Source organism: Bombina bombina, chromosome 10, assembly GCF_027579735.1.
Source record: "Bombina bombina isolate aBomBom1 chromosome 10, aBomBom1.pri, whole genome shotgun sequence".
Classification (NCBI taxonomy): Eukaryota; Metazoa; Chordata; class Amphibia; order Anura; family Bombinatoridae; genus Bombina; species Bombina bombina.
The window spans coordinates 170,795,295-170,812,322 of NC_069508.1; the positions used below are offsets into that span (position 1 = coordinate 170,795,295).

Here is a 17,028-nt window from a genome sequence, read left to right on the forward strand (position 1 = left end):
AGGAATTGAGTGCACATGCTCAGCGTCATATCCAGATGTTGTCTTTGGGAAATAGACGTATGAATTCTGCCAGCATTGCTGCAGAGGTTGAAGGGGTGGGGGGTCAACCTGTCAATGCTCAGACCATATGTGTCATGATCCTCCTATTCCACCTTAAATGTGTCAAGCAAATACTATATACCACCTTTACATCTTGTTAACTTCCTACCTGAACCCAATATAAACCTGCTTCCTCCCATGGTCCTTTGCTGGTTTATTGAAGTGTAATAGCTACAGTTCCAGTCCTTACCTTTTCTACAGCATAACAGGATTTAAACTGTGTATTTATTTCCTTTTCTATCAGCATACCTCTACTTCAGCCGGAGCTGACATTACATATCTGCAGTAGGACTTCACTCCACACCTCCCCCATCCAGGGTCTGCTTGTGAGTATTCCTAACAACCTGGCGTGACACGCCACTCAACAAACAGGAAACACAGGGACCACAGCGTTCACACTGCTCACCAAGCTCATTGGGACCGGATCTCTGTGCTGCACACATCGCACTCACAGCAGCGGCTGTATGCTTAAAGGGGAAATCTCATTCAGCGACTTCAGGACAGGTGCTGTATAAACTTTCATAAACACACTGTGCAACTCTCTTCTGAAGTGAACTTAAACATACTACAAGTGTAAGATTGGTATAGTGAAGCTGCTTGCATGTAACCGTGAAGTCTCTCTGCTAACTGCATCCTGAAGTACAATTAACCTCTGCACTACTGTTTGTAGACTGAAGCTGCTTGCATTTAACCCTGATCTCTCTCTACTAACTGCATCCTGATGTATATTTAACCTCTACACTACTGTTTATCTCTGTATATCCATTGCTACGAATACCTGCCAAAGTCAACTCCCACTAATAGACACTTCAGTTACTGGGAGCTAGCTGTCCGGCAAAATTAACAACAAGTGTTATACAGTTCACTAAAAGCATATAGTGTACTGTCATCCTCAACTCTTGTAACACATCCACAATTTTATCATGATATCTAGGTAATTACAATTACAAGTGAGTTGATTGTTACAATATGCCGCACACTGCATCAAATTGGTCTGAATGGCTGTTGTCTCAGAAGGAAGGCTCTTCTATAGATGATGCACAAGAAAGCCCGCAAACAGTTTGCTGAAGACAAGCAGACTAACGACATGGATTACTGGAACCATGTCCTGTGGTCCGATGAGACCAAGATAAACTTATTTGGTTCAGATGGTGTCAAGCGTGTGTGTTGGCATCCAGGTGAGGAGTACAAAGACAAGTTTGTCTTGCCTACAGTCAAGCATGGTGGTGGGAGTGTCATGGTCTGGGCCTGCGTGAGTGCTGCTGGCACTGGGGAGCTACAGTTCATTGAGGGAACCATAAATGCTAACATGTACTGTGACACACTGAAGCTGAGCATGATCTCCTCCCTTCGGAGACTGGGCCGCAGGGCAGTATTCTAACATGTTAACAAATCTAAACACATCTCCAAAATGACCACTGCCTTGCTAAAGAAGCTGAGGGTAAAGGTGATGGACTGGCCAAGCATGTCTCCAGACCTAAACCCTATTGAGTATCTGTGGGGCATCCTCAAATGGAAGGTGGGGGAGCGCATGGTCTCTAACATCCACCAGCTTCATGATGTCATCATGGAGGAGTGGAAGAGGACTCTAGTGGCAACCTGTGGAGCTCTGGTGAACTCCATGCCCAATAGGGTTAAGGCAGTGCTGGAAAATAATGGTGGCCACACAAAATATTGACACTTTGGGCCCAATTTGGACATTTCCACTTAGGGGTGTACTCACTTTTGTTGCCAACGGTTTAGACATTAATGGCTGTGTGTTGAGTTATATTGAGGGTACAGCAAATTTACACTGTTATACAGGCTGTACACTCACTACTTTACATTGTACCAAAGTGTCATTTCTTCAGTGTTGTCACATGAAAATATATAATAAAATATTTACAAAAATGTGAGGGGTGTACTCACTTTTGTGAGATACTGTATGTATATATATATATATATATATATATATATATATATATACAGAAGCAGGGAACCAGCACTCTTTTTTACATCCAACTGCCGGGATGCGCTTACAAGCATTCAAATATCCGCACATCAAAGAAGGCACTCTCCGTTTGAATAAGCCGTTTATTAGTGTCTCACGGTGGGGGTAAGTAGGTATTTAAGTTGTTATGCGATTAATGCCTGTAAGTGGTCTGAGGACGGGGGAGACCCCGAAAACATTTACTAATAAACGGCTTATTCAAACGGAGAGTGCCTTCTTTGATGTGCGGATATATATATATATATATACATATACAATTTATACCTCTCTCAACCTGTATCTATCTAAGTAAAATAACATTATATATATATAAATAATGTTATTTTACTTAGATAGATACAGGTTGAGAGAGATATAAATTGTATGTGTGTGTATATATATATATATATATATATATATATATATCAATATGACACCCATAGGTGACTTTTGGGGCTTTAAACTAGTGTGCCAGGACCTAATTTTAAGGTTTGTCAAACCCTGTCTTAAAGACAACACTCTTTGGACAACGTCTCACAGCACATTCATTACTAACATAGGAAAATACATTGATATACTCCAAAACAAAACCACATTCACTAAAATATTATTATCAATGTAAGATTTAATACCAAACCACTAGTTGAACTTGTCTGAAAGTTAAGCATTCATAATAACCTGTGAAATTTACAGCTTTGGCACTTTGATTATTTTTTTTTTGGTTTTTTTTTTACAAAGAAAATTGATGATGATGTAATATTCTTGTTGCAACTTTGAATCCATGTTGAAAGCACAATCGTAATTACTCATAAATGAGGGCTTGAACAGGGGTCATGAATAAAATAGACATCCTAACAATGTTTTTAGATTTTTACCCGAGTATCAAAACCTGTTTATACATAAATATATTTATTTACTGAACCTAGTTTTTCCGTACTTATTTTATCCAAAGTATCCCCAGAGGAACACATTAAATGCAAGTAGGATAATGGCATTAATGTTACAAACATTTCTCCAGAGAGGAACTTCTTCAATACTGGTCAGCTTCTTCTGCAAGGTCTGTTGCTCTTCCTCAGATAATTTTACCTCCGGTTGAAGTGAAATTCCACAGAACCAAAAAAAGACCTTTTTCCACCATGAATGTTTAGGCTCTGGGGGAAAAAGAAAAGCAAAGAGCATCTAATAGAGGTTCCCAGGACGGATTTATTTCAGCTAGAGCATATAGTTTAAAATAAAATGTTTAATGAAATTTTGAAAGAATACTGAGGTAGGGTAAAGAGTGTGCACACGTGAGCACTGTATGACAACAGTGTTTTTGCAATAATGTTATACACATAGTCTTCAGGTCACATCCATACTCTTGAGCATACCTCAGTATGTTGTCATGTGTTATGCCCTACATGTGTAAAGTCTAACACTGTTACACACATTGTTGCAAACTATGCTGCCATATATTCAACAATATCATATAAATGTTCATTTCTAGTTGCAATGAAGTGAATTAAAGTATTTAACAAATAATTTATACACCTTTCACACAAATATATATGATAAAAAAATACATGGCAAAGATTAATATTCATATATTGTATTATTTTAAAACCATAAGTAAATGGTATTACTACTAACTCCATTACAGTAAATATCTATAAAATATCTATTAAATTACATTAAGTTTTGATAATGGTGATGACATATATAGCAAAGGAAAGATTAATAAACAGAAATTATAAGGTTTATTTAAAAAGAGAGAACAGTACACTGTTATATATTATATGGTTTACAAACACAAACATTCCACTAGTTTAAAATTACAAGTTTTTAATTCACCCGTAGAAAAAAAAGATGACAAATTTGTTGCAAGCGCTGTATGATATATTAGCTACAATGCATTTGGAAATTCCATTAAAACTATAGGCAGCCAGATCCTCTGGTTATTCTAATATAGCTCTTGTTACCATTTGTAGCAAGTGAAGTGTAATAGCTGTTGATTCATTACTTGTAGCTAGTTCTGGTAAAGAGCTCTTGTTACTATTTGTAACAAGTGAAGTGAGATAGCTGATGATTGGCTACTTGTAGCTAGTGCTGGTAAAGAGCTCTTGTTACCATTTGTAGCAAGTGAAGTGTGATAGCTGATGATTGGCTACTTGTAGGTAGTGCTGGTAAAGAGCTCTTGTTACTATTTGTAACAAGTGAAGTGTTATAGCTGATGATTCGCTACTAGCTAGTGCAGGTAAAGTGCTTGTTACCATTTGTAGCAAGTGAAGTGTGATATTAACACACATTTTCGACCTCTTCCTCAGCACCGGTATATTTCCCTCATCTCTGAAACATGCACTGGTCACTCCTATCCTCAAAAAAACCTTAGCTGAGGTGATGGTAGGTGGCGCAAATGAATGCTGATTCCCTGTAGTGAAGTGTTAATATCTCAATGTTTATTGTTGGCTAAGTGAGTTCCGTGGTAAATTCTATTTGCTTTGTTTAGATTATAGTGTCGATTTCTATTAATATATAAATTTCTATTAATAATATACTCCTTATATAAATATAAATAAATAAAATGCCTTTAGTTGGTAAATAAAAACAATTTATTTTCACAATACGTTAAAATGTATACACTTTATGTACTATTGACACCGGTGTCTAGGATTACTATAAAAGATACTAAAACTGGACAAGCATAAAATAAAATACAATTTTAAGTTAAAATGATATAATTTCAAGTTTCAAATGATACTTTTACGTTGAGTGTTAGTGTTACACTTTGCTAATTTCCACAGTGAGGCCTAATTTCAACGGTATGTTACAGTATTATTAACATTCATATACTTTAGCTGTGGACTGTTATTTGTCTCAGTCTTTTGACGAAATGACCTTACAGTATTAGCCGGGTATATGTGATGGTACACTATATTCTAGTAGTGCTGGTTGTGCTGTTTTAACAGTGCTCTAAAGTACCTTGAAGTGTATCCGTCTGTTGTTGCTGTATCCGTTGGGGAATATTGCGGTTAAATATATGCCGCTACTTGATTCCCTTAAGTGTGTCTGTAATTTGTATAAAACATTGGGATAAAGTTTTATAAGGTGTGCAATATTCCCCCCTTACTATCAGTCCAACCACTATCACAAACGCACTCAAAAAAAACCTTCCCTTGATCCAACCTCCCCATCCAACTATAGCCCTATTTCCCTCCTTCCTCTTGCCTCAAATCTTTTCGAAAAGCTAGTATATGCATGCCTATCCAATTTCCTTACATTAAACTCCCTCCTTGACTCACGACAATCTGGATTTCATCCCCATTATTCCACAGAGACAGCAATCGTTAAGGTTGCCAATGACCTACTTACAGCAAAATCAAAAGGCCACTTCTCTCTGCTTATTCTCCTTGATCTCTCTGCAGGCTTTGATACTGTTGACCACCCTCCAATCCTTCGGCATTTGTGAGACAGCCCTCTTGTGGTTCTCTTCCTATCTGTCAATCCGTACCTTTAGTGTAGCCTTCTCTGGGGCCTCCTCTGCCCCGTCACCACTTTCTGTCTAGGTACCACAAGACTCTGTCCTTGGTCCCCTTTTCTTCTCAATCTACACATCATCATTAGGTTCCCTAATAAAGTCCCATGGGTTTCAATATCGTTGGTATGCCGATGACACCCAAATCTACTTCTATGCACCAGACCTATCCCCTTCCTTGCTAACCGATGTCACTAACTGTCTTTCACACATATCTTCCTGGATGTCCTCTCACTACCTCAAGCTAAATCTCTCCAAAACAGAGCTCCTTATTCCCCCCCCTTCTTCCAAAATCTCCACCCCCAATCTCTCTATAACTGTTGAGAACTCTATCATTACCCCTACCCCGCATGCCTGATGTCTTGGGGTCACATTTGACTCAGATCTTTCTTTTACTCCTCACATTCAGTTTCTGGCTAAAGCCTGCCACTTCTACCTAAAAAACATCTAAAAAATTAGATATTTCCTTACACAAGATACACAAGATACAACCAAGATTTTAATCCACTCTCTCATCCTCGATTACTGCAACTCTGTCCTCTCTGGTCTCCTCAGCTGCCTCCTAGCTCCTTTACAATCCATAATGAATGCCTCTGCCAGGCTCATGTTCCTTACACGTCGCCATTCATCTACTGAACCTCTCTGCCAATCCCTTCACTGGCTTCCTCTTGCCTCTAGGATTTAACACAAAATTCTCACACTGACATACAAAGCCCTTAACTGCACTGCTCCTCCCTATATCGCAGACCTTGTCTCCAGATACTCTTTCTCCCATCCTGTTTAGGTATTGCTGAGTGACATTGGATAAACTGTGCATGTATAACAATTTAATAGTTTCTTTGAGCTAATATCTACCTGATATGAATTGATTTGGCTATAACTACAGCAGACCCCCCAATCTCACTACCTTATATATCTAAGAGTGCAAAAGAGAACATTTGTCTTGTTAGTTCAGCACAGACCCCTGGAGTGAAGGTGACAAGATTCTGTGTTTTAGTGGAAGATATTCTCAGAATCCCAGGACATTGTAAGTTAACAGATACATGTGAAAATCAACATGATATTCACTAGATCCTCTTTGAAGTTGCAATACACATCTTGCCTGGAAACAAATAAAGATACTTGCAGACATGTGGAAATGCTGTGACTTAATCTTCATAATAATTTAAAATACCCATATCATATTGAAAAAAATCTATATGTAGGTATTGATCTGAAAATTATACTATATTGAATACATATCTGCTATATGGAGTGAATAACTGTATGGTGAGTTTAAAATATCTAACTCATTTCAAAATAAATAATTTTCTTTGTTGTTTTGTTTCAGAAACTGATGTGACCGTGAAATTCCAAAAATGATACATGCTAAATAAGTTATCCTATCAATATGTCATAGATAGGGGTCCATATTTCAAACGTGGTTGAAGCATGTAAAATGGTGAAGGGAAATATCTATTTCATGTACTTATCAATAATTATATATACTGTATCTGTCATGAAGTAGTTACTGCAGAATCTACTTCCAATTAGATATGTGATATAAGATGGTGACTGGGAAATGCAATATATACCAGCATATTGAATGAACTAATATATAATTAATATCATACTGAAAGTATTAAATTATAAAAATCCTTTTGCATAGACCTAATCTTTAGAATGTATGGGAAAACAATCTAAATCTATATACTCGTGTTTGATAAAGATATGTACATCTTCAGTAATATTAATTGGTCATATATGTTGAACATATAATTTATTAATAATAGGAAATATAGTATATTAAGTGAACACTTAAAAATATACATTTGGCTATAAAAATATTTTGCTAACAAAGCCGTTTTCATGCTCATGTTGCCCCCCGATGGAATAAAACTAGTATTACAGCCAAAAGGTTTGGCTGTTCAGAGAGGCATTTTCCAATAACCAATGAGATGATCAGCTTCCGATTAGAGCGTATCCAAATTTTTGTTTGGAATGATTAAAAAAGAAGGAGGGGTTATATCTTTTACAAGAGCCCACAAACACACAGACTCAAACACAGAGTAACCTTTGACTGAGAGAGAAATACACAGATTTGTTCTAGTATCTTTTATGCATTTTTGTTGGGACCATTTCTTAGGATAAGAAAGAAAATAATTGAGGCCTGTATTCTTGCAAAATAGTGGAATAATCCTTCTTATATGACCAGCAAGATGCCCCAGGATAAGCTGAATTCTCATGGGTATTTGGTAAAGTATAAGCGATTGTTAATTATATTTAATATTTAAAATCAAGGTATTCTAAAGGTATAGATACATTTTAGCTGATATTTGAAGTGGTATTTTATAGTCAAGTCGCTAGTATTAAATAGATGATTATATTTCATATCTTAAGCATACTAGTGCTTAGACAATTACTATTGAGAAAAGGGTCAGGCATTAATATTTATTAAGTCATTGGAGCTACTGTGATATATTATAAAAATTGCATTTATTATTGTATTAAATTTCTGGTGGTTTAATATAAGTTATATAGAACCATTTGTGGGCTAAATACTTTTCTGAAAGTTCTTTTAGATTTATTGAGATTTAGTAAGATTTGTGTGAAGTATCTTGTTATATTGTTAACTAAGCACTGTTAAGTTAGCAGTCCATATTTTAGTATTGGAATAAATATTGCTGGATAATTATAAACTGTTCTGGTATTCTCATTTGTGGTATTTTAATAAGCATTTCATTGTGAGTAAGGTTAACTTTTAAAGATATATTTTATGATCTGTTTTGCATAGAAAATTGTAACAGAATAAGCGTGTATAATTGATTCATAGGGGCTTATCTATCAAGCTCCGTACGGAGCTTGACGCCCCATGTTTCTGGCGAGCCTGCAGGCTCGCCAGAATCAGCAGTTATGAAGCAGCGGTCTAAAGACCGCTGCTCCATAACCCTGCCCGCCTGCTCTGAGCAGGTGGACACACATCGCCACAAATCAACCCAATCAAGTACGATCAGGTTGATTGACAACCCCATGCTGGCGGCCGATTGGACGGGAATCTGCAGGGGGCGGCGCTGCACCAACAACTCACAAGAGCTGCTGGTGCAATGCTGAATACGGAGAGCGTATTGCTCTCCGCATTCAGCAAGGTCTTTCGGACCTGATCCGCACTGTCGGATCAGGTCCGACAGACCGTTGTTAAATAGGCCTCAATATCTAGTTTTTACTTAAATATAATTCAATGTCTTTATAACGATAACTGATAAGAACAAAGGATTAAATATTAATTTTTAATAATATTGTTGTCAAATTTATAGATATCTCAGTAGTGATATTTTGGAGTACATTACAAAGATTTAATATCTTACTGAAGTGTATTGACAAAGTTCTGCTATATTTATTACAGATTGCAGAAAATAGAGGACAGAAGCGCCACATGGCCCAATATTGTAGAAAATATTTTAAAATTGTAAAGATGTGACGGTTGCACTTACATGAGATATGACACCCCTAGTGGTGTAGACAGAACAATCTGGGGTCAATAGCAGTCACCCAGAAGACTGACCTCCGGTGGATATGTAGTAATCTGTGGAGGACAATACAAAGCACAAAGGAGTGCCTATATGGCCTAGTATTGCTGATGCAAATGGATAATAATATAATTTATGAAATGCACTCACATTTGATGGCGCACCTCCCTTGCTGCTACAGGGGCAAACAGGATTAAGCCTGTTGAAACAGCCACTGGTGGCTGAGAAACGCGTTGCTACAATTTTTAACTTTTTAAATAAAGTAAGTTATTTTACTTACCACTTGCTGCTTGTTTTTGCTATACCATCTACACTTTAAATCTGCTTTTGGACCATTGAGAGTTCCTGGATGCCAGTGATTAAGTCTACTGGGTGACCATATTGACCCCAGTTTGCCCCTGCAGCACCAAGGGAGGTGCTCCATCAAATGTGAGTGCATTTCATATATTATATTATTATTCATTTGCATCAGCAATACTAGACCATATAGGCACCCCTTTGTGCTTTGTATTGTCCTCCACAGATTACTACATATCCACTGGAGGTCAGTCTTCTGGGTGACTGCTATTGACCCCAGATTGTTCTGTCTACACCACTAGGGGTGTCATATCTCATGTGAGTGCAACCATCACATCTTTACAATTTTAAAATAGTTTCTACAATATTGGGCCATGTGGCGCTTCTGTCTTCTATTTTCTGCAGATTACTGACTATGAGTCATGGCCTTGAACCTTTACAGATAGCTGCCTTATTGTGCCCATCCATCTATCCACATTGATACCATCTACATGTCATTTAAGGACTTTTTTTATTTAGATTTGCATTTGTAGAATATATGTTATTTTATCATATATGCTGTTTCCAATGATATAATATCACCACTGTGTATATCGACATATTAATGTCACCAATTTTTCACTGCTAATGTTATCAAAAATACCATTGCACTTAAGAAGGGCGCCCCCTATTACTATTCTTTCATTTATTGTAGATATCGCTGACAATAGTTTTATACTGCTATTAATTATTAATATTCATAATTACAATACGTAACAGTTCCCTTCGCTCTGCTCATGACCTCCTACTCTCCTCCTCTCTTTTTATCTCCTCATACTCCTGTTTATAGGACTTCTCCAGACTGGCTCCCATCTTGTGGAACTCTCTGCCTCGCTCCACAAGACTCTCCCCTAGTTTTGAAAGCTTCAAGTGCTCCCTAAAGTCTCTACTGTTCAGGGATGCATACAACCTATGCTAACCTTTCTTTATACCAGTTCCTCTTCTCCATTGCAATCCCCTGAACCCCCTTAGCATGTAAGCCTAAGAGTCCAGCTGTTTGTAGATCACCTTCTTAAGAGCTGACTACAACAGTGTGACTCTTAGCAGGGCCCTCTACCCGTTTGATCCCTATAAATGTTTTGTTGTACTCTGCCTTTGTTTATAATTCTGCGGAATCTGTTGGTGCTCTACAAATAAATAAATAAATAATAATAATAATAAGTGTGATAGCTGATGATTCACTACTCGTAGCTAGTGCTGGTAAAGAGCTCTTATTAGCATTTGTAACAAGTGAAGTGTGATAGCTGATGATTCGCTACTTTTAGCTAGGGCTGGTAAAAAAGCTCATCGCTTCATGAAGCTAATGTCATGTAATGAAGCCCATGGTTTTCAAGTGGGTGGGCGTTGGGAGGTATAGTAATATAGTTATAATGGAGCAAAATATTGGTTTAGCGCATGTGCAAATAAAGGAAAGGATTTAGGCATATTTTCAAATGACCATCACTTTAAAGGGTTACTGAACCCATTTTTTTTCATGATTCAGCTAGATCATGCAATTTTAAGCAACTTTTTAATTTACTCCAGTTATCAATTTTTGTTTGTTCTCTTGCTATCTTTATTTGAGAAAGCAAGAATGTAAGCATATGAGCCAGCCCATCTTTGGTTCAGCACCTGGGTACAGCTTGCTGATTGGTGGCTACATGTACCCATGCAACCATGAAAGACAAAATGCGGGTTTAGTATCCCTATAACTATATTTTTCATTAATATTGTTTTCATATTCAAATATTTTATTCTAATTCATTCTGTGCAGCATCTGATGGATAGGTAGATATATTGATTGTGATGACTTTTAAAGCAAATTAAAATAAATAAATAAATCATCCGAGCTACAGTACAATATTTTTATATCCAATTCCAAACATTTTGAAAAGGGAGCAGATTTATTGTATTTACATTCAGTACACAATTTAAGCAATTATTATTATTATTATTGTTATCATACAAGGGTTCCAGTAGCAGATATCACAGTACTACTGCTATTGATTTTACCCTAATACAGTTTTTCCCCAGACACTTTCCTATATGATGATGTATGTGGTGTCAAAGAAAATACTGAATTCATAGGCGAGCAAGCTGTTAATCATAAGCACGTGTACACAGAACAAAGGTCAATAAAGCTTGGCAAAGATAGTAATAAACAGCCCAAAGTTCAGAGTTCCCATACACTTTGTTGTTAATGACTGTGCTTGCCATGTTTTATATCCACAGTTCACACTATCAAAGCAATGAGTGTCAATATCTTACTTTGATTACTTTTTGTTAGAAATGACATATTACTGCCATAAGCAGTTATAATTCAGTAACAAGTAGCAAATGCCATACAATTTCATTATTATTAGTTAATAACAGTCCAATTTAATAAATTGATGAAAAAGCCTCATAATTTGGATATGATTTCCAGGCAAAGTCAAGATTCTTGGCCCTAAAATCAACCATCATCAAAATAAAATCTTTTGCGATTCAGAAAGAACATACAATTTTTTTAAAAAGTTTTCAGTTTACTAATATCAAATTTGCTTTGTTCCCATGATATTCTGTGTTAAACAGATACCTAGGTAGCATCAGGAGCACTACATGGCAGGAAATAGTGCTGCCATCTAGTGCTCTTACATTTGGATAACACTCTTGTAAAACTGCTGCCATCTAGTGCTCTTACAAATGGATAACACTCTTGTAAAACTGCTGCCATATAGTGCTCTTACATATGGATAACATTCTTGTAAAACTGCTGCCATCTAGTGCTCTTACAAATGGATAACACTCTTGTAAAACTGCTGACATCTAGTGCTCTTACATATGGATAACACTCTTGTCAAACTGCTGCCATCTAGTGCTCTTACAAATAGATAACATTCTTGTAAAACTGCTGCCATCTAGTGCTCTTACAAATGGATAACATTCTTGTAAAACTGCTGCCATCTAGTGCTCTTACAAATGGATAACATTCTTGTAAAAACTGCTGCCATCTAGTGCTCTTACAAATAGATAACACTCTTGTAAAACTGCTGCCATCTAGTGCTCTTACAAATGGATAACACTCTTGTAAAACTGTTGCCATCTAGTGCTCTTACAAATAGATAACATTCTTGTAAAACTGCTGCCATCTAGTGCTCTTACATATGGATAACACTCTTGTAAAACTGCTGCCATCTAGTGCTCTTGCAAATAGATAGCATTCTTGTAAAAACTGCTGCCATCTAGTGCTCTTACAAATGGATAACACTCTTGTAAAACTGCTGCCATCTAGTGCTCTTACATATGGATAACATTCTTGTAAAACTGCTGCCATCTAGTGCTCTTACATATGGATAACATTCTTGTAAAACTGCTGCCATCTAGTGCTCTTACATATGGATAACATTCTTGGAAAACTGCTGCCATCTAGTGCTCTTATATATGGATAACATTCTTGTAAAACTGCTGCTGTATAGTGCACGCTTCTGAGCTTACGTTGCTGCTTTTCAACAAAAGATACCAAGAATTAATACAAAAATGATAATAGAAGTAAATTAGAAAGTTGTTTAAAATTGCATGCTCTGGGGGGGGGGGAGCCAGCTACAGAGGCAGCCAGACGTGTCCTTATGAAGCTCCTCAATTTCAGATTTAATTACACAATTTAATTTATTCATAAGGGACCTAAATCTTTTCTTGGCTATCTAACGCCTAGATTTAGAGTTCTGCGGCCAAAGGGGTGCGTTAGCTACGCATGCTTTTTTCCCCCCGCACCTTTTAAATACAGCTGGTATTGAGAGTTCACAGAATGGCTGCGTTAGGCTCCAAAAAAGGAGCGTAGAGCATATTTACCGCAACTTCAACTCTCGATACCAGCGGAGCTTACGGACGCGACCAGCTTCAAAAACGTGCTCATGCACGATTCCCCCATAGAAAACAATGGGGCTGTTTGAGCTGAAAAAAAACCTAACACCTGCAAAAAAGCCGCGTTCAGCTCCTAACGCAGCCCCATTGTTTGCTATGGGGAAACACTTCCTACGTCTGCACCTAACACTCTAACATGTACCCGAGTCTAAACACCCCTAACCTTACACTTATTAACCCCTATTCTGCCGCCCCCGCTATCGCTGACCCCTGTATATTATTTTTAACCCCTAATCTGCCGCTCCGTAAACCGCCGCTACTTACATTATCCCTATGCACCCCTAATCTGCTGCCCCTAACACCGCCGACCCCTATATTATATTTATTAACCCCTAATCTGCCCCCCACAACGTCGCCTCCACCTGCCTACACTTACTAAACCCTAATCTGCCGAGCGGACTGCACTGCTATTATAATAAAATTATTAACCCCTAATCCGCCTCACTCCCGCCTCAATAACCCTATAATAAATAGTATTAACCCCTAATCTGCCCTCCCTAACATCGCCGACACCAAACTTCAAACATTAACCCCAAATCTGCCGACTGGAGCTCACCGCTATTCTAATAAATGTATTAACCCCTAAAGCTAAGTCTAACCCTAACACTAACACCCCCCGAAATTAAATATAATTTAAATCTAACAAAATAAATTAACTCTTATTAAATAAATTATTCCTATTTAAAGCTAAATACTTACCTGTAAAATAAATCCTAATATAGCTACAATATAAATTATAATTATATTATAGCTATTTTAGGATTTATATTTATTTTACAGGTAACTTTGTATTTATTTTAACCAGGTACAATAGCTATTAAATAGTTAAGAACTATTTAATAGCTAAAATAGTTAAAATAATTACAAAATTACCTGGAAAATAAATCCTAACCTAAGTTACAATTAAACCTAACACTACACTATCAATAAATTAATTAAATAAAATGCCTACAATTACCTACAATTAAACCTAACACTACAGTATCAATAAATTAATTAAATACAATATCTACAAATAAATACAATGAAATAAACTAACTAAAGTACAAAAAATAAAAAAGAACTAAGTTACAAAAAATAAAAAAATATTTACAAACATCAGAAAAATATTACAACAATTTTAAACTAATTACACCTACTCTAAGCCCCCTAATAAAATAACAAAGACCCCCAAAATAAAAAAATGCCCTACCCTATTCTAAATTACAAAAGTTCAAAGCTCTTTTACCTTACCAGCCCTGAACAGGGCCCTTTGCGGGGCATGCCCCAAAGAATTCAGCTCTTTTGCCTGTAAAAAAAACACATACAATACCCCCCCCCAACATTTCAACCCACCACCCACATACCCCTAATCTAACCCAAACCCCCCTTAAATAAACCTAACACTAAGCCCCTGAAGATCTTCCTACCTTATCTTCACCATACCAGGTTCACCGATCGATCCAGAAGAGCTCCTCCGATGTCTTGATCCAAGCCCAAGCGGGGGGCTGAAGATGTCCATGATCCGACTGAAGTCTTCATCCAAGCGGGAGCTGAAGAGGTCCATGATCGGGCTGAAGTCTTCATCCAAGCGGGAGCTGAAGAGGTCCATAATCGGGCTGAAGACTTCTATCAACGGCATCTTCAATCTTCTTTCTTCCGGATCCATGTTCATCCCGCCGACGCGGAACATCCATCTTCACCGACGACTTCCCGACGAATGACGGTTCCTTTAAGGGACGTCATCCAAGATGGCGTCCCTCGAATTCCTATTGGCTGATAGGATTCTATCAGCCAATCAGAATTAAGGTAGGAAAATTCTGATTGGCTGATGGAATCAGCCAATCAGAATCAAGTTCAATCCGATTGGCTGATTCAATCAGCCAATCAGATTGAGCTCGCATTCTATTGGCTGTTCCAATCAGCCAATAGAATGCAAGCTCAATCTGATTGGCTGATTGGATCAGCCAATCGGATTGAACTTGATTCTGATTGGCTGATTCCATCAGCCAATCAGAATTTTCCTACCTTAATTCCGATTGGCTGATAGAATCCTATCAGCCAATCGGAATTCGAGGGACGCCATCTTGGATGACGTCCCTTAAAGGAACCGTCATTCGTCGGGAAGTCGTCGGAAGAAGAAGATGGGTCCGCGGTGGAGGTCTTCAAGATGGAGCCGGTCCTCATCGGATGAAGATAGAAGATGCCGCTTGGAAGAAGATGGTTGCCGGTCCGGATCTACTCTTCTTCCCGGATAGGATGAAGACTTTGGACCCTCTTCTGGACTTCTTCAGCCGTCGGATGATGGATGTCTAGCCCCCGCTTGGGCTTGGATGAAGATTTTGGAGCCAGGACGGATCGGTGTGATACCCGGCGAGGTGAAGATAAGGTAGGAAGATCTTCAGGGGCTTAGTGTTAGGTTTATTTAAGGGGGGTTTGGGTTAGATTAGGGGTATGTGGGTGGTGGGTTGTAATGTTGGGGGGGTATTGTATGTGTTTTTTTTACAGGCAAAAGAGCTGAATTCTTTGGGGCATGCCCCGCAAAGGGCCCTGTTCAGGGCTGGTAAGGTAAAAGAGCTTTGAACGTTTTTAATTTAGAATAGGGTAGAGCATTTTTTTTATTTTGGGGTGCTTTGTTATTTTATTAGGGGGCTTAGAGTAGGTGTAATTAGTTTAAAATTGTTGTAATATTTTTCTAATGTTTGTAAATATTTTTTTATTTTTTGTAACTTAGTTCTTTTTTTATTTTTTGTACTTTAGTTAGTTTATTTCATTGTATTTATTTGTAGATATTGTATTTAAGTAATTTATTGATAGTGTAGTGTTAGGTTTAATTGTAGGTAATTGTAGGTATTTTATTTAATTAATTTATTGATTGTGTAGTGTTAGGTTTAATTGTAACTTAGGTTAGGATTTATTTTCCAGGTAATTTTGTAATTATTTTAACTATTTTAGCTATTAAATAGTTCTTAACTATTTAATAGCTATTGTACCTGGTTAAAATAAATACAAAGTTACCTGTAAAATAAATATAAATCCTAAAATAGCTATAATATAATTATAATTTATATTGTAGCTATATTAGGGTTTATTTTACAGGTAAGTATATAGCTTTAAATAGGAATAATTTATTTAATAAGAGTTAATTTATTTCGTTAGATTTAAATTATATTTAACTTAGGGGGGTGTTAGTGTTAGGGTTAGACTTATCTTTAGGGGTTAATCCATTTTTTACAGTAGCGGCGAGATTCGGTCGGCAGATTAGGGGTTAATAATTGAAGTTAGGTGTCGGCGATGTTAGGGAGGGCAGATTAGGGGTTAATACTATTTATTATAGGGTTATTGAGGCGGGAGTGAGGCGGATTAGGGGTTAATAACTTTATTATAGTAGCGGAGCGGTCCGCTCGGCAGATTAGGGGTTAATAAGTGTAGGCAGGTGGAGGCGACGTTGAGGGGGGCAGATTAGCGGTTAATAAATATAATATAGGGGTCGGCGGTGTTAGGGGCAGCAGATTAGGGGTACATAAGGATAACGTAGGTAGCGGCGCTTTGCGGTCGGTAGATTAAGGGTTAATTATTGTAGGTAGCTGGCGGCGACGTTGTGGGGGGCAGGTTAGGGGTTAATAAATATAATATAGGGGTCGGCGGTGTTAGGGGCAGCAGATTAGGGGTACATAAGTATAACGTAGGTGGCGGTCGGCAGATTAGGGGTTAAAAATTTTTTACCAAGTGGCGGCGATGTGGGGGGA

The 17,028-nt window shown here is 37.5% G+C and overlaps 1 protein-coding gene across 1 annotated transcript in view; it reads right to left on the reverse strand.

Moving 5' to 3' along the window:
• Positions 1-2,675: 2,675 nt before the first annotated feature.
• The window catches only part of SLC5A9 (solute carrier family 5 member 9), a 106,719-nt gene continuing 92,366 nt past the window's right edge, over positions 2,676-17,028 (reverse strand). Inside the window, exon 15 of the mRNA XM_053693503.1 lies at positions 2,676-3,219. Within this exon, the coding sequence (XP_053549478.1) occupies positions 3,011-3,219 (209 nt within the window). The 3' untranslated portion in view covers positions 2,676-3,010. The remainder of the gene's footprint in view (positions 3,220-17,028) is intronic.